The sequence below is a fragment of the Lagenorhynchus albirostris genome, chromosome 11 (genome assembly GCF_949774975.1).
Source record: "Lagenorhynchus albirostris chromosome 11, mLagAlb1.1, whole genome shotgun sequence".
NCBI classification, from domain to species: domain Eukaryota; kingdom Metazoa; phylum Chordata; class Mammalia; order Artiodactyla; family Delphinidae; genus Lagenorhynchus; species Lagenorhynchus albirostris.
In genome coordinates, this window is record NC_083105.1 from 92952623 (window position 1) to 92979980 (window position 27358).

The 27358-nt window shown below is 41.1% G+C and overlaps 1 protein-coding gene and 1 long non-coding RNA gene across 2 annotated transcripts in view; one reads left to right on the top strand and one right to left on the bottom strand.

The window, feature by feature from the left end:
• The window catches only part of GUCY2C (guanylate cyclase 2C), a 79143-nt gene extending 73720 nt beyond the window's left edge, over nt 1–5423 (top strand). Inside the window, exons 25-27 of the mRNA XM_060166837.1 lie at nt 1943–2037; nt 3613–3689; nt 4803–5423. Of these exons, the coding sequence (XP_060022820.1) occupies nt 1943–2037; nt 3613–3689; nt 4803–4977 (347 nt within the window). The 3' untranslated portion in view covers nt 4978–5423. The remainder of the gene's footprint in view (nt 1–1942; nt 2038–3612; nt 3690–4802) is intronic.
• LOC132529821 (uncharacterized) overlaps nt 1–27358 on the bottom strand; it is a 65991-nt gene that overhangs the window by 16436 nt on the left and 22197 nt on the right. Inside the window, exon 2 of the long non-coding RNA XR_009543582.1 lies at nt 5681–5786. This is a non-coding gene — a long non-coding RNA (uncharacterized LOC132529821). The remainder of the gene's footprint in view (nt 1–5680; nt 5787–27358) is intronic.

Consider the following 27358-nt stretch of genomic DNA (forward strand, 5'->3'; position numbering starts at 1 on the left):
CCGGACCGGGGCACGAACCCGTGTCCCCTGCATCGGCAGGTGGACTCTCAACCACTGTGCCACCAGGGAAGCCCTACTGATAACTGTTTTATTCTTCCTTTTTGACTCAGTTTTAGACTGTTATCATTAATTTGGGTTCATTTTCAATGCATTCAGGCATGCTCTACCTGGAATAGCCATGAAATTTAGCATAGATCCATGTAAGTTAAACAGAAATTCCGTTGAACAGGAATCTATTCAGGCAAGTGTATGAACAGAAGAGCCTGAAGGGAAGGGCTAATGATGCCATAGCTTCTGCTTGTCTCTATATTGCCTGCAGACAGGAAGGAGTTCCTAGGACATTTAAAGTACGATGGTAGTTACACATATAGCCCGTAAAGCTGTGGCGTTGGACTTGGTTCCTGGAAGGAGCCCGATATCTGTGGCAGCAGCCGCCATTTACATGGCCTCACAGGCATCAGCTGAGAAAAGGACCCAAAAAGAAATTGGAGATATTACTGGTGTTGCTGATGTTACAGTCAGACAGTCCTACAGACTAATCTGTCCTCGGGCCCCAGATCTGTTTCCTACAGACTTCAAATTTGACGCCCCTGTGAACAAACTACCACAGCTATAAATTGAGGCAGCTGATGTCAAGCTCCTATGCACACTGAACTTTGCCTGATGTACATAGCCTTACAAAGTGCTGGATTGAGCCTTTAATAAGGAAAAACGAAGGACATGGTATGCATTCCAGGGCTAAATTTTTTTTTAGGTTTACTTTTTTTTAATTTATTTTTGGCTACGTCAGGTCTTCGTTCCTGCACGCAGGATTTCTCTTAAACTGAATAGAAATTCAGTGGGTTAGATACAGAGTATATACCCTGGTTCACTTTCCTATTCCTCTTTTATTTGGTTTTCCTTGGAATTGGTTTTAATAAAGAAAATGATAAGTATTTGTTATATGCAAAAGCTTATATTGCGTTTTTCTGGCAAGGTAGAGGCAGTGTGTGTTACATCTAGTAAATGCTCAATAAATACCTATGACTATGATAATATCAGAAATATATACAAGAGAGAAAGAAAGCATTGGTAATGTGTGTGCGGGCTTACAAAACACTGGTGGTAGTATGGTATTTTGGCAGTCTACTGACAACCTGATACTGGTTTGAACTAGAAAATCACGGTGTAAAGGAAATAATAAGGTTGGGGCCAAACAGACGGGTTAAAATCATAACTATACAAGTCACTGTCTGTGTAAGCTTGGGAGGAAGTTACCTCATCTTTCTAGGCATCAGAAAGTTGAAGATACAAATTGAGGATGGGATTCCAACCTTGCTGGAAGTGTTTCTGGAAGGAGTTGAAGTGATGTGTTTTAAGCATTGAGCAGCCCTCTGGTACATGGTAGGCAGGCAAAATGGGGTTTTCATTATTCTTATACTGTTGTTACTGTCTGTGGCACCCAGAGTGGGAAGGTGTTATATAGTAATCAATCAGTGAACGAGATTGCCCTCACCACTTGTTTGTTAGAAGGATAACCGTTATCCGGGAAGAGTAAAATATGAGAAAATCAAGGCTCTATAACTCTCTCCAGAATCTTCACCTTGCCGCCAACACTTTAGCTACTTATTGGAATGTCTATATGGAGACACCAGAGCAAATTCCACCTTTTAAGCTCAGCACCACAGGCTAAATCCAAAGCCAGGCCCAGGGGCTCCCACTCTGAGCTGGGATGAGAATTTACGGGGCCAACCTAAGGAGCCCCCTCACTCAGGACCCTCTCTCTTCCCATGTGCGATAATAGTTCTTATCTCACCGATGATATTTTTTAGTATTTTTACTGCAGTATCTAAGCTGCCAAGAGCACCTGTAATAAATATTCTGGCTCAAGGGGAAACAAATGGTGCCACATAATAGCTCTCAAAACGGGTGAGGTTTTCATTGATCTGTTTCGCATTTCCAGCCTTGAGAATTCATGTGAGCGGCTCCACGATATCCATCCTGAAGAGAACAGAGTGCCAGTTCCTATATGAAGTGAGAGGAGAAACGTACTTAAAGGTAAGGAGTCCACGGAGACAGCACCCAGAGGAAAGCTCTCACCAGCACCTGGGGGATGCCTCCTTTGAGACTGGACAACAAATGATCAGTATATTGATGAGCATGAGAATGAAGGGTGCTTTCCTGCTCTCCCCGCAATGATCACCCACCCTCCCCTGTAGGAGAAGCTACCACCGAAGACTATAAACTCAGAACATCCCTTTACTCCAAAGACCCCTCCTGATGTTTTGAACTATGGCCACTACGTTATAAAATGCTGCCACCATTTCTTTCACCTGTATCCGGGTTTGTCCCCAGTTCCCCCTCCACTCCCAAGAGCTAAGTCTATTGCAGGACTACTTTAGTCAAAGCCCCCCTCTCCCCACTTATGTCCTCGCTTTTACTGCAAGATGCTGCTACTCTCTAAGGCCACCTTTCTTGCTGTACTTTTCTGAGGTTCTGGACCAGTGAACCTCAAGGTGTGGCTCCACATTCTGACTCAGCATTGTCCGGGCACTTGTTACAATGCGGATGCCTGGACTCCCCCCACAGGCCTGCTGAGTCAGACTCTCCTTGGGTGTAGATCAGAAATCTGTACTTGAAACACGTACTCTATGTGACTGTGATGCGCAGGGAGATGTAAGAATCCCCGTTTCAGGTGCGCCACGCTGCCCCGCACATTTAGAACAGCAGCCCTCGAGAGCCACCACGCGTCTCCAGGTGGCCCACCGGCTGCTAGTTGAAGGCAACCGCACTCACAGTTGGTCTGAAGCCAATGATCGGCCAAGACCACCTGCCTCTACTAGTCATAGGGCCGCTGGCCTCTACTCTGTGACAACTGGGAGAACCTCCTTTCAGGTAGTTGTGTCCAAACATCACACTTGCTTTTTTAATTCTCCGTAAATACATTTTCTGCAGGGTGTTCCCCCCAAAACAGAAGTGGTCTAAGGATTATTACAGTCCAAACAGAGCCCCAAACCACAATTGTTTTGAATGAGTGATTTTTAAAAATATAAACATCCAGTCTCCTTTTCAAATACAAGCTCTAGCAAAAACAGAATTGCCTGTGTTTCCCTTTATTTTATAGCCTCCAGATGGGCCCAGCCAGTGGTACTTAGTGAATGTTTATTACGATGCACACGCGTTTATAATTTACACACTTAATGTGGGGAAACTGGGGCACAAGTTTCGTGGCAAAGTTTTGGGACAAAAAGGGCCGGAATAAAACGTAGACAACAGAAACCAGTTGGATTCGTTGGCGTAGCAGGATTGCAGAGGAATGTTCTTCCTTCTTCATTTAGAGCTCTTGTGCTGTTGCTGCGGTGATATTTTGAAATATCTTTTGGGAAAAAAGAAAATTCTACTTTGAAAAAACACGTCTGGTGGATGAGAGACTTATTTTTTAACAGGCACTTAGACATAAAGATCGGTGTACAGATAATGCAAATCATATCAGGAACAGGTGCTGTCCTAAAATATAGGCGCTGATGAGAAACTCAGAGGTGAAATGTCTTTTGGAAACAGATACTTGTCAGAACGGTGGGCTAGAGTCGACTGTCTTGGTCTCCATGGTACACACCTTTCTCTTCTCTCTAGGGAAGAGGAACTGAGACCACCTACTGGCTGACGGGGGGGAAGGACCAGGAGTACAACCTGCCAACCCCTCCGACCGCGTAAGCTGCCTGGGGCTGTGATGGGGAGGGGTGGGGGAGGGGAGGTCTTGGCTTTGTAAGTTGTGCTACGTGCAGCCGGTTTAACTGTGGTCGAGTGCTTTGCCAGTGGCAGTGATGCAATGAATACAAGGTGAGAGACTACACACATGAAAAAGCTTGGAAACCTCCCTTCTCTGACTGCTAGAGGGTTTCAGGTCTGCTCAGGAGACCAGAGGACAGTTTAGGGCTCCCTCCCTGCCCCTCTGGTCGTAACAAAAGTAGAGCAGTGGAGCACACGGTACTGCATTGCCTCCCGTGCCTGCAGGGCTCTGCCGTCACCCGATGAAACAGGAACGCCCCCAGCTCCAGGACTGCGGGTCTGGGTCTTCACGTGGAGCATGTGTTCCCCGTGAGATGAGGAAGACAGGTTTCAGGTCCAAGTAACCGGTTTCAGGTTCCCCTAAAGATGACTCAAATGGTCTTCCAGTTGCACCTTGGCCACTGCGATCAGTCACTGTGGCCGTTGGAATGGCTTTTGCTGTGGTGGAGAAACCCTGTTTTGCACACTCCTAGACGCAGGACCCAGACACATGGGGAAGACCGTAGAGATGCCAAGTCAACCCAGATCGTCCCTGGGTCACAGGGGACCTGGCCCCTTATTAAGAGCACCCCAGGTCCCTTCTAAACTCTTGAAACCCTCCACCTGTTGTGAGCCCTCCCCAGACAAGCCACACTCCTAGGAAGGTGTGGGACCAATGTGTTTTCAGAGTTTCGTGGTGGCAGGGGCCTAGCACCCGCCTGGCTTCCTTTCCCCTCCCTGCAGAGGTATGTGTAAACCTAACCGTGCCTCCGAATTCCGCAGCATGTTGTTTCACTTTGAAATTGAAATATATCAATAATTTCCTGCTCGAAATATATTCTGCTTTTCCTACAACTACACAGAGCAGGGATGACAGATCTTTAAGCTCATCAAGGGAAGGCAAGGATCATTTTGTGTGCTCTGGACTTCCTGTGTTCAGCCCAGAACAGGTGTTCAACAAGTATTCAGTGAATGGAACTGGCGGTTCTGGAGCTGAGGGATAGTCTGTATGAATTGCTGAGAAGATCCGTTTTCCCTCCGCACTCTCTCTCCAGGGAAAGCCAACAGCGATTGCAAGCCGAGTTTGTAGACATGATCGCCAGCTCTTTACAGAAAAGGCAGGCCTCAGGGATAAGGAACAGAAAACCAACCCGGGTAGCCAGCTACAAGAAGGGCACCCTGGAATACTTGCAGCTGAACACGACAGACAAGGAGAGCACCCATTTTTAAACCTCAGTGAAGTCTAAGGGCTCGGGCAAACAGCCCAGCTGCACTTGGGCAGGTGTCCTGAAGCTTCCATTTCCCTGACACCTCAGTGGAATGGAAGAAGACTTAGATGCAACCTCTTCAGCCTCGGCTGCCCTGTCTGGAACGTAGACTTGCTTCTGTGAATCAGATGTGTGCGCTCAGTGCGATAATTACCTTTTACTCTGGGGCCTAATCTCAACAGTTACCCCAGGGAGCTTCGACCTGGGAAAGAAGAGGAATGAATGTACCATCTCGAAGTTGAGGAGATTTTGTTCTTATTTCGCCTATTTTTGTTTTGTTTACTGGCTCTTTTTCCTTCTGTATTCGTGATAGGATTCTTTTTTTAATTGTCGCAATTATATTTTAAGTACTTTATCTCCATTAAATTATATTTAACTCATAATTTTTGCAGAAAATATGCAGTATATGAGGTAGGAATAAAAGTTAAGTGTTTCCTGGGTCTGTGGATGTGTTTCCATCTTTTCCACCCATTTTTCCTGGAATGCACCATCCATCGCCTTGCACTCACTGAAAAACTGACTTAATTCCCCTGCACTGAAGGAGGGCAAATAGCATCATTGCTCAGGGATACGAACCTTGATGTTTATCATTACCTGTGTGCATGTGGTAATTTTGTGTCTAGGCCTCTACCATAGGAGCTGGGCTAAATTCAAATCCTGTTTACCTGTAAAGACACATTACTTCAAACTCTTCAAACCCCCTTTCACATCCAGCAGCAATCTCTTGCCCCTTCTAATGGCACTCCAGCATGACTCGTCTGCTTGAAATCTCTGGGGAAAGGACAAAAGTCAGGTTGAGTAGACTAGTATCAGCAAGGGCAAGAACAAGCATGTAACACCCTGGCACTAAACCACTAAAACAACTGCTCTAACCACGTCATGCCTCCCCAGGCCTCTGCCACAAAAGCCACCCCAGAGATTAAGAAACAGATTATGTCTTCTCCATCACCTGGAAAAGCAGACAATCAAAAGGTAATAGGGCTTCCCTGGTGGTGCAGTGGTTGAGAGTCCACCTGCCAATGCAGGGGACACAGGTTCGTGCCCCGGTCCAGGAGGATCCCACATGCTGCAGAGCGGCTGCGCCCGTGAGCCATGGCTGCTGAGCCTGCGCGTCCGGAGCCTGTGCTCCGCAACGGTAGAGGCCACAACAGTGAGAGGCCCGCGTACCGCAAAAAAAAAAAAAAAGTAATAAATTATCTCCTGATATATAGGTTGAACACGTAATATGCAGCAAGAGTCCTTCCTTGGAATCTGGAGGTTTATAATCTGTCTGTGCCTCTGTGTCCAGCACAAGGAGAATTTATACACAGGGATGAGGTCGTGGCATGGAAGTTCTTGGTCATTCATTCATTCAGGAAACACATTTGACCTTCTCCTTTTATTCCAGGGACTGGGCTTAATGTAGGCAGTAGAGACATACAGTCTCTGCCAAACCTTGAATCTTATAGGAGAGAGAAATGGAAAGAGATAAGTGGGTCTGGGAACCAAGCAGCATCCTTGACAACAGGCAAACTTAGCAACTCTAAGGTCGACCAGAAAATTGTTTTTAATGCTCACAGGGCACTGATGAAAAACTTCTCAGTTGAAGGCTCCAGTGTTTGTATTCTATTATAGACTCTACGTGGTTGTGAAATATTTCTTGACCTTTAAACAGATGTGTGGCCTCGGCTTGACCACTTAACAGTGTGGATGTATAACACCAGTGATGACAGTGACTAAGAATAGTACCGGCCAAATTCCTTCTCTGCTCTTTTCTAGCTGTAAATTAATTAATGTCTCCAAGCCTCTATTTCATTAATAAATCATTAATCATAATACCCACCTCGAGTTGTTATAATGATTTTTTTAGTGAAATTTGTCAAGAACCTAGCACAGTGGTTCATATAGATTTTCAACATATAACCTCTACCTTCAACTTTTCCCCCCTCTCTCTACTTGCTTAATTAGTCAGAACTAAAGCATTTCAAACACAGGACTTTCATGTGCAATAAGCATACTTAAGATGATTTTTTTTCAAGAATTGATTATAGAATTTTTCAAATGTACACAAAAGTAGAGAGAATAGCTTATGAATCCCCATCAAGTCATCATCAGTTTCAAGAATTACCAATATTTTCCCAATTTTGTTTCATCTATCTTCTACCAACTTTCTTTGTTTTACCAGATTGTTTTAAAAGAACTTCCAAATATCCTGTCTTTCACCTATAAATACCTCAATACATCTTTTAAAAAAATTTTTTTATTGAAGTATAGTTATAGAAAATGTTGTGTTTCAGGTATACAGCAAAGTGATTCAGTTTTATATATACATATATATGTATATAAACATATATATATATATTCTTTTTCAGATCTTTTCCATTATAGGTTATTACAAGATATTAAATATAGTTCCCTGTGCTATATATAGGTCCTTGTCGTTTATCTATTTTATATATAGTAGTGTGTATCTGTTAATCCCAAACTCCTAACTTATCCCTCTCCCCCCTTAACCAGTTGACAAACAGTTTATGTAAAGGGCCAAGCAGTAAATAGTTCACACTTGGCAGGCAACCCTCTCTCTGTTGCAACTACTCACCTCTGCTGTTGTAGCACGAAAGTCGCCATAGACAGTATGCAAGGCCATGGGCAGGATGTGTTCCAATAAAAGTTTATTTTTATTTGCAGCTATTGTTTGCTTACCCTTGCTCTAGCAGATAAGGATTTTTTTTTAAATCATAGCTAAAATACCATTATCATAGCAAATGAAATGAATGAAAAGTCCTTAATATCAACTAATAACAGGTTCATTATATTAAAAATCTCCCTAGCTGTTTCAAAAAAATATTTTACATTAGTTTTTTCAAGTCAGGATCCATAAAGGTCCATATGTTTACACATGCCTGAAACATCACTCTAGTCTCTTTTAACCTATACCGTTTCACCCATACACACTTTTTTTCTATGACATTTATTTGTGGAAGAAATTGAGTCATTTTTCCTACATAGTTCCTCAATGAATTTAGCTGATTGAATATTCATGGTTATGTTTAATTTGTTCTTATATTTTCCATATTTCCTGGAATTTGGTAGTTAGACCCAGAAGATAATTAGAGTCAGGTTTAATATTTGCCCAAGATAATTTATGTAGCCAGTCTCCCAAAGGAGAATTTAGATGTGGAGAATAATACACTGAGATTCCAGCTCCAGTGATCAGTAATGAGACTAGATTATAACTGCACACTTGGCATTAGTTTTAATCACCCACTCCCACCTCAAACCCCCAGAATGACAGAAAATTACTTCTACAAAGAATTGGGAAACAGGAAAGAATATCCTTGGTGAACCGGAAATTATGAGGCAATTCTGAAAGACAGAAAACAGATGGGATCAGACTAAAAGAGAGAATAGTAGCCCAAAGCAATTGTAGAAGAGGACTGATGGAAAAGGTAGGAAGGGTTCTGGGGGAGCTCCAAGCTCAGAAGGAGCAGATGAAGGGGCAAGAGAGAATCTTAGCGTTAATCAACACTAGGGTGGAGGCTACCATTGCCAATGAGAGTACACAGACTTAGGGGGAACGGAGCCAGCTCAAACCCTGGCCTGGCTCTGCCTCTGACCAAGGCGGAGGCAGCCATTGCCAGCACGCACATTCCTGCCCACACTTGGGAGGAGGGGAACTAGCTCCAGGTAGGAGACCACCGAAACCAGCGGGAGCGAAACCAGCTGAGTAGTGTGGCAACAGCCTCACTGGCCCTGATCCAGCCTCTAACCAAGTCACACATACCAGGGAAAAAGTGAAGCCAGCACAAATGTGCAGCCCCAAACCCTCAGGCCCTGGCTGTGATGCAAACCAAGGGAGAGACTACCACCACATCTGGGAGAAACCCAACTCCCTCAGGGCTCCTGCTTCAGCCCCTTGGGTCCCAACTCCACTCCCAACAGGGTGATAACAGCCACTGAGCATAGGAGAAGCTCCAGCTTGCACCTGCCTCTGGCTCTAGCTGCTCCAGCTCCAGCCCTACCTCCTACCAAGGTGGGGCTGCCAGCACACCTGTGGGAACACATGCTCGTTTCATATCCAGCTCTCCCACCAAAGCCACTAGGTACCAGAGACTGTACAGGATGCTCCATTCAAGGACACCCCTTCAAGACCACAATAAGTAACTGTTTCACTAATTTCATGGGGACAGAGAAAGTTAAACAAATTGAGAAGACAAAGGAATTTGTTTAAAATGAAGGAACAAGAAAGAAAAAAACCCAAATGAAGCAGAGATAAATAATTTACCAGATAAAGAGTTCAAAGCATTAGTAATAAGAATGCTAACTGAACTCGGGAAAAGAATAGATGAACACAGTGGAAATTTTGACAAGGAACTAGAAAATATAAAAAAGAACCAGTCATCACTGAAGAATACAATAACTAAAATGAAAAATATACTAGAAGGAGTTAACGGCAGATTAGTTGATACAGAAGAACACATAAGTGACCTAGAAGACAGAATAATGGAAATCACCCAATCAGAATACAATAAGAAAAACAAATTTAAAAAATGAGGATACATAAGGATAGCTTAAGGGACTTCTGGGACAACATCAATCATACTAACATTAGCATTATAGCGGTCCCAGAAGGAGAGGAGAGAGAGCAAGGGGTAGAAGGTGTATTTAATGAAATTGTGGCTGAAAACTCTCTGAACCTGAGGAAGGAAATAGATTTCCAGGTACAGGAAGCACAGAGAGTCATCAAGCAAGATGAATCCAAAGAGACCCGTATAAGACATCTCATAATTAAAATGACAAAAGCTAAAGAGAATTTTAAAGGCAGCAAGAGAAAAACAAAGAGTCACATATAAGGTAACCCCATAAGGCTAACCGCTGATTTTTCTGCAGAAACTTTGCAGGCCAGAAGGGAGTGGCATGACATATTTAAAGTTTTAAAAGGGAAAACCTACAACTTAAGATACTATACCTTCAAGGTTATCATTCAGAATTGGAGAGATAAAGAGCTGCTCAGAAAAGCAAAAACTAAAAGAGTTCATCAGTACTAACCCAACCTTAAAAGAAGTGTTAAAGGGGCTTCCCTGGTGGCGCAGTGGTTTAGAGTCTGCCTGCTGATGCAGGGGACACGGGTTTGTGCCCCAGTCCGGGAAGATCCTACATGCCGCGGAGCGGCTGGGCCTGTGAGCCATGGCCACTGAGCCTGCGCGTCCAGAACCTGTGCTCTGCAACGGGAGAGTCCCCAACAGTGAGAGGCCCGCGTACCGCAAAAAAAAAAAAAAGAAGAAGAAATGTTAAAGGGTCTTCTTTAAGTGAAAAAAGAAAAGGCTACAACAAAATATAAGAAATCATAGGAAAGGAAAAATTCCACTGGTAAAGGCAAATATATAGTAGAGGCTGTGGATCAACCACTTAAATAAGCTAGTATGAAGGTTAAAAGACAAAAATTATAAAATCAACTGTAACTACAATAAATAGTTAAGGGATAAACATGAAAATGTAAAATATGATATCAAAAACACAAAATGGGGGAAGAGAGTAAAAAATGTAGATCTATTAGAATGTGTATGAACGTAAATGACTACCATTTTAAAACTAGTAGATATAGTTCAATGTATATGAAGTCCCTGGGAACCACAAATCTAAAACCTATAATAGATACACAAAAACCAGAGAGAAAGGAACACAAAGATAACACAAAAGGAGTCACCAAACCACAAAGGAAGAGACTAAAAGAAGGAAAGAACTGAGGAGAACTACAAAAACAATGAGAAAACAAGTAACAAAATGGCAATAAGTATATACCTATCCGACATTACTTTAAATGTTGACAGACTATATGCTCCAATCAAAAGATAGTGTGGTTGATTGGATTAAAAAATTAGACCCGTCTATATGCTGCCTACAGGAGACTCACTTCAGAGCTAAAGATAAACACAGACTGAAATTGTGGGAATTAAAAAACATATTCCATACGAATAGAAATGAAAAGGAAGTTGGGGTACCAATACTCTTATCAAAGTAGACTTTAAAACAAAATAGATAGATAGATAGATAGATATAGATAAATGTACATGTGTTCTATATACTAACCCACTGGTAGGACCTAGAAGTCATGACACCCAAATAGCAATGAACACAACTAGTGTCCAGATTGTTGCTTCTAAATACCATTGCCAGAAGAAATGGGGGCTCCTTGCAGAAGTGACTGATTTTAAGACTAGGGCAGGAGGGAGTTCCCTGGTGGCTTAGTGGCTAGGATTCCAGGCTTTCACTGCCATGGCCTGGATTCAATCCGTAGTTGGCAAACTGAGATGCCACAAGCCATGTGGCACAGCCAAGAAAAAAAGAATACCCTTAAAAAAAAAAAGACTAGGGCAGGAAAAATGCAAAATAAACCTGGAGCACCTTGTGTTGACAGAAGGTAATGAAGTGCTCAAAAACAAACAAAAAAAAGTTGGGGGCATGTCAAAATGACACAGAAGCCAACCTGAAAGAACTCCCAAATGGTTAAAGCTGGGAGAAATTTAGCAATAAAATAAATAATGAAACTTAAAGAATAAAGTAGATATCCATGATTCCATACCAAAATAAATGTGATTAAATATACAAATAAATGATGGAGATGAGATAACACTTCCTTATAGGATAATCCAATTAAGAAGTGTAGAAAAATGCAGGAAAAAGAAAATGGCTATGAGAACACCAGAGTAATAATTTTTACAATTTAATTTACAATTTTACAAAATTACAATTTAAATTTTACAATTTAATTTTTACAAGATCCATCAATTAATGCTAAAGTTAGTGGGTGACAGTTTAAGGACAAACAGGATGTGTGTATAGTTTCAAAGTATCTCCCCTTGAATGTTTATTATTACAAAGGGAAAGTAGTCATTTGAAGTGGAAAAGCCTCCGACACCACCTTAACCAGATAATTAAACCTAACTTCACCAGTAACAAGACATATTAATATCCTGTACCCCCTCATACAATGTCTTGAGAGGGTTTCTTCACCTATGTGATATTTTTCCTTAATATGCATAACCTCAATCTCATCATGAGGAAACATCAGACAAAATCAAATTGAGGGACATTCTACAAAATACTTGACCAGTTCTAGGAATAAAGTTGGACGAAATAGTGAGACCCTATGAGAATTAGCTTAGGAGATTCTATCCTAGGTTGAAGGACTAGGAAATGAAAAATGTTTGAAGTTACAGAGATAATCAGTAGAGGTACTGATGGGGATGGAAAAAGATATTCCATGCAAATGGAAATCAAAAGAAAGCTGGAGTAGCAATACTCATATCAGACAAAATAGACTTTAAAATAAAGACTGTCACAAGACACAAGGAAGGACACTACATAATTATCAAGGGATCAATCCAAGAAGAAGATATAACAATTGTAAATATTTATGCACCCAACATAGGAGCACCTCAATACATAAGGCAGATGCTAACAGCCATAAAAAGGGAAACTGACAGTAACACAGTAATAGTGGGAGACTTTCACACTCCACTTACACCAATGGATAGATCATCCAGACAGAAAATTAATAAGGAAACACAAGCCTTAAATGACACATTAGACCAGATAGACTTAATTGATATTTATAGGATATTCCATCCAAAAGCAGCAGAATACACTTTCTTCTGAAGTAGACACGGAACATTCTCCAGGATAGATCACATCTTGGGTCACAAATCAAGCCTCGGTAAATTTAAGAAGATTGAAATCGCACCAAGCATCTTTTCTGACCACAATGCTATGAGATTAGAAGTCAATTACAGGGGAAAAAAACTGTAAAAATCACAAACACATGGAGGCTAAACAATACGCTACTAAAGAACCAAGAGATCACTGAAGAAATCAAAGAGGAAATCAAAAAATACCTAGAAACAAATGACAACGAGAACACGACAACCCAAAACCTATGGGATGCAGCAAAAGCAGTTCTAAGAGGGAAGTTTATAGCAATAGAGGCGCTGATACCATTGATAATGGAAGGAGGTGGAGAACAAGGTAGAGAGTATTGTAGGTGAGCCAACTCTTCGTTTATCCTAGCAGGAAGTCAGATAATGTCGGATTGATAAAACGAGAAACAATAGTATAGGCATATTGGCTTGATTGACGCTGACACCTTCAGAAGACCTAAAAACAGAAATAGTAAAAAGAGACCACCTCAGAGACATTGTACTAGAGGAAGAGAAGTGTAGGTCAGGCGATTGGCTTCTCATTATAAACACTGATTATATTCATATTCTTTAACCTATGTGCATTAATTGCTTAGATTATTTAAAAAACTAACAGGGAGGGGCACTATAGGGGTAGGGAATTAAGAGGTACAAATTATTAGGTATAAAATAAACTACAAGGATATATTGTACAACACAGGGAATATAGCAAATATTTTATAATAACTATAAATGGAGTAGAACCTTTAAAAATGGTGAATCACTATATTGTACACCTATAACATATAATGTTATACATCGACTATAAAAATAAATTTTAAAAAATACAAAAATAAATAACAGATAGTATTCCATAAAAATTGGGACTCCTATGTTTTTGAAAGACTCAGAATAAAATTGTTTAAAAATCAGATGTTCCCCATGCATAGAAAATGAGATTTAATAAAACAAGGAAAAAATAATTTGTGCAAATTTTTTTCAGAAAACTACCTATTGCACAAATGAAGTACACGTGTCTTTCTGAGAGCATCTTTTAAATGATCACATAGCCTTTGTTTTTGTAAATGAGAAAAAAACAACAGAAATGATGTGGGAAATTGTTCCTTTTGTGCTTGAGTCACATGAATTTTTATTCAGCCAGCAGATGGTAGACCAGATGTTGGATAATATGTTCTGAAAATGACCTTGTTTTATTAAGTGGTGATAAGTTAACCATTATAGAAATAGACGACTTTCCAGCCTAGAATTCTCATGGAGCCTTTGTATTTGCAGTAATAGCACATTGTTTTCATGTTTGCTAAAAATGCCATTATCTTCTTTTCTGTATTTTTATAGAATATAAAACTTTGTGTATGTGCTTACATATACACATATATCATACAATGCAGTCCCAGTTAAAACACATCTTATCTAGCACCTTTAAATAATTGCAGTTTAACATTGGGTAGATTATTCCATCAAATTGTTTAATGTGTTAACCTGACCGCAGTGTAAATAGAGCTCACAGCAGAGAAACAAGTGACACACTCCTGGTTTATGTCCTAATATCTGGGCAGACTCATGACTCAAAACTCACATTTGTTACAAAAGACATGAGTTATCGCCTCCAGTTCCATATTTCTTTTGAAATAACTAATCAAATCTTGCGGTTTGTGATAGGGCAGATGTTTGGTAAGAGTGGGAATTGCACAAGAACCTTCTGGAACTTCTAAAGAGATCCTAAATTACTCAGTCACTCATTCAGCTTAGAAACAAACATTGTATAGAGCAGTATTTCTCACTCTGTGATTCTGTGATCAAGGATCCTTTTTCATTTCAAACTGACCAGAGAATGATACTGTGACCAGAGAATGATACTGTGACCAGAGAATGATACTGTGTTTTATAAAACACAGAAGCACACGCTTAGATGTTATGGCAATGTCCATCTGCCATTGCAAACCAGGACCGGTCTGCAGAGCCCCTAATAGAGAGGACCGTACATTCAGAAATGTAGATTTCAGTCTCAGCTTTGCCACAAACTAAACCAAGAGCTTCTGGGCCAGTTGCTTAACCCTCAGGGCTGCTGCGAAGACCAAAGGAGTTTTTATAGATGACAGCTTTGTAAAGAGAGGAGAACTATATTCATATTAGTTATTATTCTGAACCTCTCTGGACCTCAATTTCAATCAGACTCCAAGAGAATTGAAGGAGTGATCTATATAGTACTTTAAACTTTAATGATTCTGTGTATTGATGCATTTGTTTAAATAAAGCCAGAAGGGTGGACAGTGTGTGGATACAGTGTAGTGCCAAGAGGTTTCTAGGAGCTGGGCATAGAGCAGATCGTGCCTGGCCCGTTCTGTCTCCTCCCCCTTGGCTCCCTGGGTTGACTGATAAGAAGACATCCGAACAAAGGCTGCTCTTGGACACTTACAGGCTCCACTTGGAAGAGAACTTTTGTGAATCCTGACCAGCAAGTTGGCCACGGGACTCGGCATTACCACGGGAGTAAGAAGTCCTACATCCCACCACCCAGTCCCCTCCATGAGGCCTTTTTCTCCAGAGGAACAGTGTCCTGCCTTGATTCTGCCTTGTTGCTTGTAAACTTCTTCCCCAGTGAGAAGGCCCTGTTTCTCAGCTACAGGGAAAAGAGTCTACTCCAGCTAGTTTAAAAGTAAGGAGTTCATCAGTAGCTCCCCCAGTCTCTGGAAGAGCAGGAGGAGCCGACTTAGAGGCCACAAAACCAGGAGTCTGCAAAAATGAAACCTGGATTGTCACAACAGAGAACCGTTTCAGCGAAACACCACAAGACCCTGCTCCCCACCACTGTTAAGAACTGTAATCCAGAAACCCACTACCTTTGCCCCAAAGGACCAGATGCTTCTGCCATATGCATGCTGAAAATACCATCTCCCCAAACACGGCCACCTCTCTCATTGCTCCAAGTTTTCCAGGATGATCTGCTCCATTTTCATATGGACATGCCGTAGGCCACCACCAACCTGTCTCAACCAGTGAGAAGGAAGCCATGTAGGCCTTAAAAAAAAAAAAAAAACCCAAAACAAAAGCAAAGCAAAAAAACAAACTCAAAAAACCCATCTGTAGCATTACATATAGGAGGTAATCAATGACACAGGTTGATGATTTCACTAATGATACTGATCATGACTTTGCTTATTCCACTGCCTAGAAATCTCTCCCACATTCTTCACTTGTGCTTTGAGATTCCTCTCAGGTATCATCTCCTCTTGCAGGACTTCTGTGACCTCCCCCATCCCCTCCATGCTCAGTGCCCATCCTCTGCGCCCCCCAAAGCGCCCTGTGCTTACCTCTGCCACAGCACTTACCACACCGTGAAGTGAACTGCTGACCTTCTGGGCCCCTTCAGACCATGATCTCCTCAAAGGCAGGGGCTATGGGTCATACATCTCTAGCCACAGAGCCTAGCACAGTGCCTGGACTACAGTCGGCACTTCACACGTGCTTGCTGAAATGCAACTGCGATTTAAATTGATTTTTTAACTATCTTTTGGCTTAAGGTCAGCTGGGCCCGAGATTTGTCAGGAGCTCGCTAGGCTGGGAGAAAGATCTGAGCTGCTCATCATCTGTGTAGCTGATTAAAGCAGCAAGCCAACAAAGAGAGCGGAGCCTCTGATCATTTACTGAGATGGTACAAGAGTCTGAGACCAGAGAAAACACCACCTCCCCCTGTTGCATTTTCCCCCATGGAACAGCACACCTGTTAAGGGTCAGGGGGACCAGCACGGATGGCATCATCTCACCGTTGAGAGAGCCTCCAACAAAAGGCTCTGGCTGTCTTACTGACTCTGGGGTCAAGAGAGGGCAAGGGAGCAGGGCCAGGAGTGGAAAAGTACTGGGTCCTGGGTCAAAATGGGGTAAAGTGTCTTCAAGTTTTCCTCTTCCTCCTCCTGATAAGGAGGTCTCCACAGAAACACCTGGAGGGATTCTCTAGCCAAGGCTTCAGATAAAGAGACCTAGGAATGTAGGCACGGGGCCAGGAATGCAAATGTGCAAACAGTACGAGTGGCCTGAGGGCCTGAGTCCTTGACTTCACCTCCCTCCAGAGATAGCAGTGCACGACCTGTGCACCAGGCCTGGTGTAGGGCGGGCAACGTTCCCTGTGAGGCCTGCCAGGAAGAGCCTATGGAACTGCCTACGGGCGGGCCTGAAAAAATTCACACATAAGTTTTTAACTAGGACCCAACCTCCTCAGTATTAAAAAACCAAAACACAGAAGCAATAACCTAGAACGTCACAGCTGCCTCCCAGGCTTTCCAGGGATGTCCACACAGTAGTATATCCCTCTAGGGACAAATTGCTGAGAGAGGCGTCCAGACCCATAGCTCAGCTAAAGTGAAGGAGGAATGCAGCTCCTGTAGTTAATCAGGAGAGGCCAACAAAACTGACCTAGAATTTACCTATACCTTGGGAAAACTGATGCAGTTCTTCTGTAAAAAAGAGTAATTAAGAAAAAAAAACCCAAAAGTTAATATGTGAGTTTTTTCTTCTCAACACCAACAGCCAATTCTCTGACACCAACTGGGTGACCAACAATTCAATTCTATTCTGACAGTAGCTACCAACTTAGCACCGACTCCACAGGTTAAGGGCTCGGTTTCACAAGACTGTCTCCACAGCAGTTGCCTGTCACAGGTGCCAGAGGGCCACCCATATTCTGACTGAAGCTGTAATCCAGAGGTTCCCATGACTCCCTTCTCAGGGTCCATAATTTGCTAGGACAATTCACAGAACTTGAGAAAACACTTTATGTTTACCAGTTTATTCTTGTTAAAAAGAAACAACAGGCCCCAAATGGAGTCATTTGTGCTAAGCCCATGTCACCGAAGTAAGACTTAATACCTAACCTATTGGAACTATAGTCCCAACCCCTCAGGAAACTTCAACTAGTCGACCTGGAATTACCTAGTCAGCCCTAAGTGAGGTAATCCTCCCTATAGGCTCTTCCATTCCCTTTAGGAGGTGACCTTGCCTGAAATAATGCATTCTTTGCTAATAATTTTCCCCCTTTCTGCCTTTAAGAATCTTTCCTTTTGTACAGCTTAGCAGAACTCCCTTCTATTTGCTAGATGGGATACTGCCTGATTCATTAATTGTTTAATAAAGCCACTTTGATCCTTAAATTTACTTAGTTGTATTTTTGTTATTTAACAGTTTGATGGCAGCAGCGGGACTGAGGGAGACTTTCGACAGCTTCAAAGACAAGGAGAAACACAGGAGTGGTACCCTGTGACCTGTTTGAGTTCACTGTCTTTCTCACCGTTTCCAAGGCTCACGGGTAAGTCCCTTCTTGGTTCTCAGCTCTGCCCTCCTTGCACGGAGCTCCTAATCTAATTGGCTTTTTCCATAGTTACTTATTTGGTTGGAAACCCCAGCCCTTGGTTTTGTCCCCAGATCCCCAGTTCCACGTCGGGAACTGCAGGTAGTTATTGGCCAGAGTTGGGCTGGGTCTGACTTAAAAACTGGACTAGATCTGGATTCAGACTAGATCTGATTTAAATGGGACTGGGTTCAGTGTGAGGCCTTGAGTGAATAAAATTTTAAGTAAAGGCTACAGCTAATGGGAATCTCAGAAGAAAAAAAAAAATCACAGAATTGGTGAGCATGGGAAGAGCATTTAATAGAAGCTGTTAGAATATTCACCACCTAACCCAAAGACTCTGGTGTTAGGACAAGTTGGTCACAGAATGGGTTAGATCAACACTAGGTCACCTGCCAACCTCAAGAAAATTTCTGTGCTGTGAGGTACCCTGCAAAACACCACACAATCCCCAACCCAGGAGCACATCCCTTTTATGTATTATTTTGGCTCTGAAAGACCCAAAACTTTCTCTTAAAAAAAAAAAAAGAAAGGGAATCCTTAAAACCCAAAGAGTTAAGCATGCCACCTTCCTACATACCTGCTTAAGAACTGTGGTCCAAGAAGCTATAAATATCTACCAAAAATGGTCAAAATCTCTCTAAAGACAATCTAGAATTTTGTGTCCTGAGAACTTGCCTTGGTAACCATCAGGTTGGGGGCCCCAAAATATGGCCAGACAGAAATGTGGCTAGATATGCCTGGGCAGAAATGTGGGTTGAACGCCATTTGGTAAGGGTCCTACCAAACTGCCGCCGGCCCTCAGGGAAATCACAGTGGCCACTACGAGGAATATTCCAGTTGGATAATATCATTTAAGAAGTGCATTTAAACACAAGGGATACATATTTTAATTGGTATGAAGAAGCCTCCAAAATTCCAAAATAGCCCATTAAAAGATTCATTGCAAAAGGCTAAAATGAAAAAAGTAAGGACATAAAAGGTACCTAAAACAAAAGACTGTAGGACTGATGTAATTCCTACTGCTCCGCTCTATCCTCATTTATTTGAGGACTTATTCTAGCAATCCTCTGTCTGAATTGCCTTTCTATGCTGAAAAGACTTATTAAACAGTTACCTTTCAAAGAGCTTGGCCTGACTTTCTGCCTCCCTGGGACATGCAGGCTGTTGGTTCTTTCTTTTGGCTATCTTTGGGAGTGACTCGATCTTGAAAAGGCAGTAGTACCTTTTTCACCCTCTTTGAGGATGCCTTTGGGTCCATGAAGTTGTTTAATTTTGCTAGAAATATGTAGTTAGTCCTGACTGAAAACTGACAAGACAGTTAAAAGAATTTTTAAGTAGCTCTGTGGTCAAAAGTTGCTCAGAGATTAGAAGCTGATATTCAGATCCTGATAGGAATTTTTTTAAAGCCTTCTCCCCTAAAGAAATGAAAGATAATGCAGTTGGATGAGTAGATCAATCCATAATATCATTTAAGCCTCAATCCAATTTCTTATGGAATTGAGAACAACTGTCAAATCTTTACAAAACTAGGAAGACAGCTCTAGAGGCAATTCCAAAGTTCACTGTTCCTTTTTATCAATCCCCAAACCTCCCCTATTTATCTTCAAAAGCTTGTAACTGACATTGTTTCCCTCTGTCTCTGAGATGTACATGTTGAAGCACAAACCTCAGGGAAGTAATTCTTATCATAAGAAAAATGAAAGGGGGAAGATCATTTGAAACAGGATCAAGAAAAAAAAAAAACCCAACAACTTAGATCCAACTTCTTCAATGACTGGTGAAATGAAAACTATTAGGTCTCTTTGTGTTTGGCTGTGTTTATGTGTTGTAGATGTGTGGCATTTACTACCTCTGGATGGTATTACTAAAATTAATAGTTTGTAAAAGAGCTCTATTTAATTGGCTTAAGTGCTTATATAAATTTAGTATTCATAAAAATTCTTATAAATATAATAGAGACTAACCGAAATGTGTTTCAGGTTCACATTATCTGGGAAAATATTCAGTATTAACGCTAGTTTAAGTTTGCTGGTTTAATGAAAGCAAGCATGTCTTTAGGGTTATCAGTGTTAAATGTAAAACTTTTACTCTACCTGGGTTTACTAATCAAATAAGGTCCTATGATCTCTGTTACAAAATTTGTCTGCCAGAAAAATAACTTTGCATGATGGATGACTGTCTAATATCCCATGAAGTTCTTGTGGGTAGCTTAACCTAAATGTTGAGAACAAATAAATTAAATAAATAAGAGTTTCTAGGTAAACTTTCTAAGCCATTTTTTCTAAATCTTTCTGATAACCTAAAACCTTAGAACTTTGCTAAGTTAAATTAAATGAGGGAAATTCATTGAATATTTAGATCATTTCTAAATAAAAGACTGAAATATTAATTACTGACATAAGTTTATTCACTTTCTGTTTCCTTTTTTATAGAGGAATTAGACATGCTTGGATCCATTAGTAAACACATGTTTTGTGCCAAGCTGAGAAATTTACTATAAAAAGCATGCCTCCAGAAATTACAAAAAGTATAAATTTGCCAAGCCACAGAATGCTAATATAAAGGACAATTTACAATTGCTTACTTCTTAGCTTTTACTAAAAATTAAGGGCTTCTAAGGATTAAAAATAATTCTAATATATGTGATTGAAGCTACAAGAAAAGATATGTGTTTTCAGTAAACTAGGTATAAGGAATGGAAATGCATTTTGTTAAAGGAAAAGAAAGTAATTTTGTCCTGGCTGGGAATAAGGGAAAAAATAGGACAAAAATGAATCCAAAATGTATGTATGCAAAAAGAAAATTTGGAAGTTTGTGGAACAGGAATACTCGAAAAAGAATTTTAGGTGTAGTCAGGACAGTCTATGAATTAAAATAAATTTAGGGCTTCCCTGGTGGCGCAGTGGTTGAGAGTCCGCCTGCTGATGCAGGGGACACGGGTTCGTGCCCCGGTTCAGGAGGATCCCACATGCCGCAGAGCGGCTGGGCCCGTAAAGTTGCTGTGCTCCACAACGGGAGAGGCCACAACAGTGAGAGGCCCGCGTACCATAAAAAAAAATAAATAAATAAAATAAAATAAATTTAATTAAGTAAATGAGCTTTCATATCAAAATTAAGCTGGTTCAAAATTATAATTTGGTTTTCTCTCTCTTTTTTACAAAGTTTTCTTGAACTTTTGGTCTGCTTTTGATAATAACAGATTGTAAAAGATTTTTCTTTATCTTTTAAGTTACGTACCCAGAAAACAAAGATTTTGTCTTTTATCAAAATAATTTCCTGTGCTTCATGTTATCTTTATCATTGGATCTTTGATTACTTAAGTAAACCTATCTTCTCAGTATTGAAAAGAGATAAATTTTACTCAGAAGTGTATAATTTTCTTTATTTGCCTCTGAAGTCTTTGTCACTTTGGTTAAGTAGATAACTGAGTATAGTTTCACAGTGACCTATGATCTTATATTTGACCAAGTGCTTTAAAACATTTTTGACAAACTTTCCAAAATTCAAATTCTAAATAATGTCTTCTTGACCTTGAACTAATTTGGGTTTTTCCAACTTAGAAAAACCCAAGTTAGAACATCTGAAAAGATTCATCCTTTCTCCTTATAGAAAGAGAGATGTTACACTAATTGGACTTATCCGGCATATTAAATTACATGAGAAGCATTGTTAAATAAGTGATGATCAACCTTAGGTTATATTATGTGGGTGAATGTTACTAATATAAGTGTTCTAGACATTGTATAAAATTCCTAAAATTCAAATATGTCCTGCCATAATGTTATCTGTCATAAATCTAGTTATCTTGAAATGTTATGTGTCACAGAAATAACAAAATTTTCTTGTCAATTCCATTATAATGAACTTTCATCAGATCTTTAACAATGGGCATTTTAAGCCTTTTGTCATTTACAGGCAATTGTTGTTTACTATAACAATTTTGCAAAAGTGTTCCTACAAAGGTGTTTGAGCTTTAGAAAAATTCATAGAAAGTACTCTGACAGGTACTGTAGAATACAGGTTTCTGATCACTTTAAGATCATAAAACTGAACTGGGTAAAAATTTCCAGAATTAATGGGAAAACAATTCAAGCAGAATAAGAATTAATAACATGAGGCTAAATGAAATGATGAAGATGATTATAAGTTTTACGAATTTTGCTCGTTCTTTTATGTTTTGCTTTTCCAGATTTAAGGAAACTTTTCTCTTAAAGCTATCAAGAATTTAGTAAGATATGCCTTTGGAAACAAAGATGAAACATTTACTTTTTCTTCCTACCTAATCCCTCTAGAATTTGCAAACTTGTTAAGTATTCTTTTCATGGCAAAAGAGTTAGTTATTTGCCAAATTCGGTAAGAATCTGTTCTCCTTGTAACAGAACACAGTTGGAAATACTGACTATATCAACAAGGCTTTGACTGGAGTATCAAATTTGAGACAGATATGCATAGACTCAGATATGACCAGACAGCTTTAAGGAACTGCTTGAACTTTGGATTGGCTACTTGACCAGGAGAGATTTTTTAAGAGTTCGATCTATTATTCCTTATAAAAAGTCCTAGCAAAGCAGTCTTTAAAAAGCTTATATGGTCAAGCACTATAGTCTTGCTGCACTCATGTAAATAATCAGATGAGGTTTAATGCAAATAAATTAGTTTTATTTTGATTATCTTTGATTAAAAATGGGGGCAAGTGTAGAAAAAAAATTATTTTTGTGCCTTTTTAGATATCAGATTTTAGTCTTTAATGGTTTTGTTATCTCCCTGTAAACTGGACTGGATCCTGAATTCTTCTAGTTTCCTCAAACATCTGGCTACAACTTTCCAAACTAATGTTTCTCCCACCCTTCTAATTTAGAATCACTAAGAACAGAGACTACTCTTGAATCTCCTTAGAAGGGACTGTACCAGGTCCTCCTTGCTGCCCAGATGGCAGCCAGACTCAATCTCCAGTCCCTCTCCTCTCCCCAGAGGTGGAGGGAGGGGCAAGTCTGAAAGTTCTAACCCTCTAATCCCCTGGTTGGTTTTTCTGGTGACCAGCCCTCATCCTGAAACTATCGAGGGGCCCCCAGCCTTGGATCATCTCATTAGCATACAAAAGATACTCTTAACTCCTCAGGAAATTCTCAGGGTTTTAGGAGCTCTGTGCCAGGAACAGGGGACAAAGACCGAATAGTTTTTTTTAATTATATCACTGTCAGGCTTGCTGAGGGGGAACATCTTGGGAATAGAATTAGGAGCTAACTTGCAGCTCCCAGAAACTGCTATCTTAAATATGATGCTCAACAGATGGAAGATAGTAGTAGCAGTAGTACTTATACTCATTACTTATGATTGATGTTGACTGGGTACTGCATTGATTCCTAGGGCTGCTTGGAGCAAAACCATAAACTTCGTGGCTTGAAACAACAGAAATGTATTCTCTCACAGTTCTACATAACCGGCGTCTGAAATTAAGGTGTCTGGGGGTTGTGCTTCCTCTGAAGTCTCTGAGGGAGACGGTTCCTCATCTCTTCTAGCTTCTGGTGGAGTAATCTCTGCCTCTGATTTTACATGGCCTTCTCCTCTTCTCTCCAAGTCTATCCTCGTTGTCTCTTGTCTCTTAAAAGGACACTTGTCATTGAATTTAGGGCCCATCCAGATAGTTCAGAATGATCTCCTCTCAAGATCTTTAATTTAATTACATCTGCAAAGATTCTTTTGCCAAATAAGGTCACATTCACAGAACATGGACATATCTTGGGGGCCATGATTTGACCTACTATAGATACATCCTGCGCTACTCATATAATTTCAAAAGGGGGGCACAAGCCTTCCCCTTTTACTTTATTCATTCACAAGGCAGAGAAATTTAGACACAAGTCTGGATGAAAGCCAGTGTGGAACCAGAGAGCATCCCTGCAGGAGACATGAATGCAGATCCTTGTTCTTTTCTTCCTCCTCTTGACTCTCTTGCTCCAGACTTCTGTGACCAGGAAGGCCCAGAGGACAAGGGTAAAATCCATTGAAAAGTACCCCAGTGCTCGCTGCTGGAGATAGGAAATGATTAGGCTTTAGGTGAGAAGGGTAAAAGAAATTGAGATTCCTAAGTCCAGCTCCACTCATAAGAATGGCAGATCAGATAGAAATTTGAACGCCCCTCTGGCATTTTATCAACACTATCTCATGAAGTTTCATGGCGATACTGCATTTTGTAACTGAGAAAACTATGGCTCCGGGGACTTAAAGCAACAACTTGCCACTACCAATTGGTGGAGACAGGGCTTGAAACCAAGGCTGCCTGTCTGCAAAGTCTCTAAATGTGTCAAGCCCAGCAGGGAAATTGAATAGCATTCTGTGAAGAATGGTGATATTCAGCAGAAGTAGCCGTCTATGGAGTTGTAAGGGGAAAACCTCCTAACCACAAGATATCTAAAACTGTGGGATAACCATTTCCCTTTTTCCAGAGATCTTACAAAATTAGAAAGGCCTTTTCTGGGACTTCCCTGGTTGCACAGTGGTTAAGAATCCGCCTGCCAATGCAGGGGACACAGGTTCGATCCCTGGTCTGGGAAGATCCCACATGCCGCAGAGCAACTAAGCCCGTGCACCACAACTACTGAGCCTGTGCTCTAGAGCCCGTGAGCCACAGCTACAGAGCCTGCACGCCACAACTACTGAGCCTGCGCTCTAGAGCCCCCAAGCCACAGCTACTGAGCCCGTGTGCCTAGAGCCTGTGCTCCACAAAAAGAGAAGCCACTGCGATGAAGAGTAGCCCCCGCGCACTGCAACTAGAGAAAGGAAAGACCCAATGCAGCCAAAAATAAATAAATAAATGAATAAATAAAGATCATTTACTTATTAAAAAAAAAAAAAAAAAGAAAGGCCTTTTCCCAACTCATCCATTTCTGTCTGCAACCCCAGCTTTCTTCAGTTTTCCTATGTTTGTTAAACATAGCTACTAGGGATATCCTTTAACTTAATCCACTACAACCTCTTAAGTAACCATTATCCTTGCTTTACAGACTCTGTAGCAATAAAGATGAGCAATTTGCCTCACATTAAACAAGTACTGAAAGTACAGGCCAGTATTGGGACATAGGTTGCCCAGATACCAAAGCCAATGACAGAATTGAAACTTTGGGGTTATTATTCGCTCTCTCTTCTCAGTACTACTCATTTGGCACTTGTATTTATTCTTTAATCATATTGGAGATATATGTACGCAGTCATCATTGATTGGTCTAAAAGTTTCTTGCAGGCAGGACATTTGTCTTACACCTCCTTCACTCTTCTGTCACGCAGATACAGAAGTTTAGAGAGATAAGTTTCTTCTATACTTCTCTGGGCTGGATATCTTCTTTCTGTTCTCCAGATCCAATCTGCCTAGAATGGCGGCATTGAGGATGAGAAGCAGTCAGATCCTCGGTGTATTCTGAAGGCAGATCCAGCAGGATTGGCTGACAGTTTAGAAGTGGAGATAAAAAGAGTGAAGGTCAATTCGATCAACTGAAGGTATTTGTCCTGAGGAACTGTAGGAAAGGAGTGGCCCTTTACTAAGCTGAGGAGGACTGAGGGAGGAGCAGTTTGAAGGAATCAGTAGAGGTGATAGCAGTGCTTGAGCGTGAAAAGAAGATGGGGTCAAATCACAGAGGGCCTTGAACTTTACATTCATGGCTTTGGCCTGGTTTTTGTAAAGTAATGGGCGATCAGAGAATGACACAAAGGAAGAGAAGTCTACATCAAGGAAGATGCAATAAAATGGCAGAGAACAAAAAGCCTCTTTCATTTTCAGCATCTGTGAGCACACTGTTACCAGAGTCATGTACCTGGTATGAGAGCAATGAGAATTCGAAAATCCAAATAGAGAATCGACAGGATTTAGTGACTGATTAGAACTGGGGGATGAGGAAATGGGAAAAGTCAAATGGAACTCCAAGTTTTTGCGCCACTATGAGTGGAAGATATTACATCCCTGGTGGAACACAGAAGTTCTGTTACCTCCGGAGACATGACGTTGAGTATGGCTTTTGAGCTTTTGCAGGGTGGTGACCTTGTTTTATTCACCCAAATACATCCCAAGCGCATGATAGGAAGCCAAAAATATTTGTTAAGTATTTTTAAATGATTGAATAAACAAATTAGGAGATGATGGAACAGATTGGAACTTAATGCTAGAATGGAAATGATAACAAGACACTGTAAACTTAAATATTTGCAAAGTATTACTTGAGGTCTGTAGTGTAAACCCTGACAGATGTTTCTTTTTTTCTTCTTTGTACTGCAAGTGCCTGACTTACGCTTTGATTGCTGAGGCAACCATTTCAAAGGCAGATATCCCGAATAAACACATGGCCAGCCACATGACTGGATAAGAGCCAGACACCTCCCTGCCCTGAGGCTCCTTTGTCTTCGAGGTCTTGACTGATTTCAGTAGCTGACCATTGGAACCACTTGTTTTTTCTCTTCTCACACTTTAAATTCCTGCTCTTATGTTTTAAAGTGACTGATAAAGAGTGAGCCTGCAAAGCCCTAGGACCCCTACCCTAGACCCCAGTAAAAACAGGACGCCAGCCTCTCAACTGTCTTTCTCTACCCGTGACCGCACTGTGCGGCCCCTGGTGTGCTGTGTAATTTCTAGGTCCTGTAAGCAGTGAGGCTTTTTTTTTTTTTTCAGAGTTTCCTGATGGTTATTGCTGAAGGGCGTCTTGAGATCACAATAAGAACCACAACAATAACATTGGTTATTGATAGGCTGAGACCAGCACAGACAAGGTCACTAAGATAGATGAAACCTCTGTGGAAAATGAAGGATGAGAACAGGAACTTGAGGTCCCCTGCCTATAGAGGCAGGAAGCAGAAGGTCAATGAAAATGAGTGAAAGAAAATAAGAGGTGGCCTCATAAACACCAAAAAAGGAGGATGTTTGAAAATAGGGACCTGTCACCTGAGCCAGACACTGCAGGGGGCAAATCGAATCCAGATTTACATTAAAAAATCAATGGTATGGCAATGAGTAGTAAACTTGGGAACTTCAAGAAGTTCCTGGAGAATGGGGGAAGGGCTCGCTATCAGATGGGAAAAGACTCCTGCCTGCCCTGAGACCTTGGTGTATCCTTAAAATCATAATTTACGTTTTAGCAAAGAATTCCTCCTACAGAATGCATGCCGACAAAGAGAATTACAAAGTCGTGCTGCAGTGCTGGGTCTTTGGGACCGTCTGCTGACGTCCTCCCCTTTGCTCTAGACTTTGTGCCTCAGCGAAACCCCTAATGACTACATGTCATGGATATTTGGGACCTGTCTTTGATCATTTAAACTATGATTACTGAATCCACAAATGG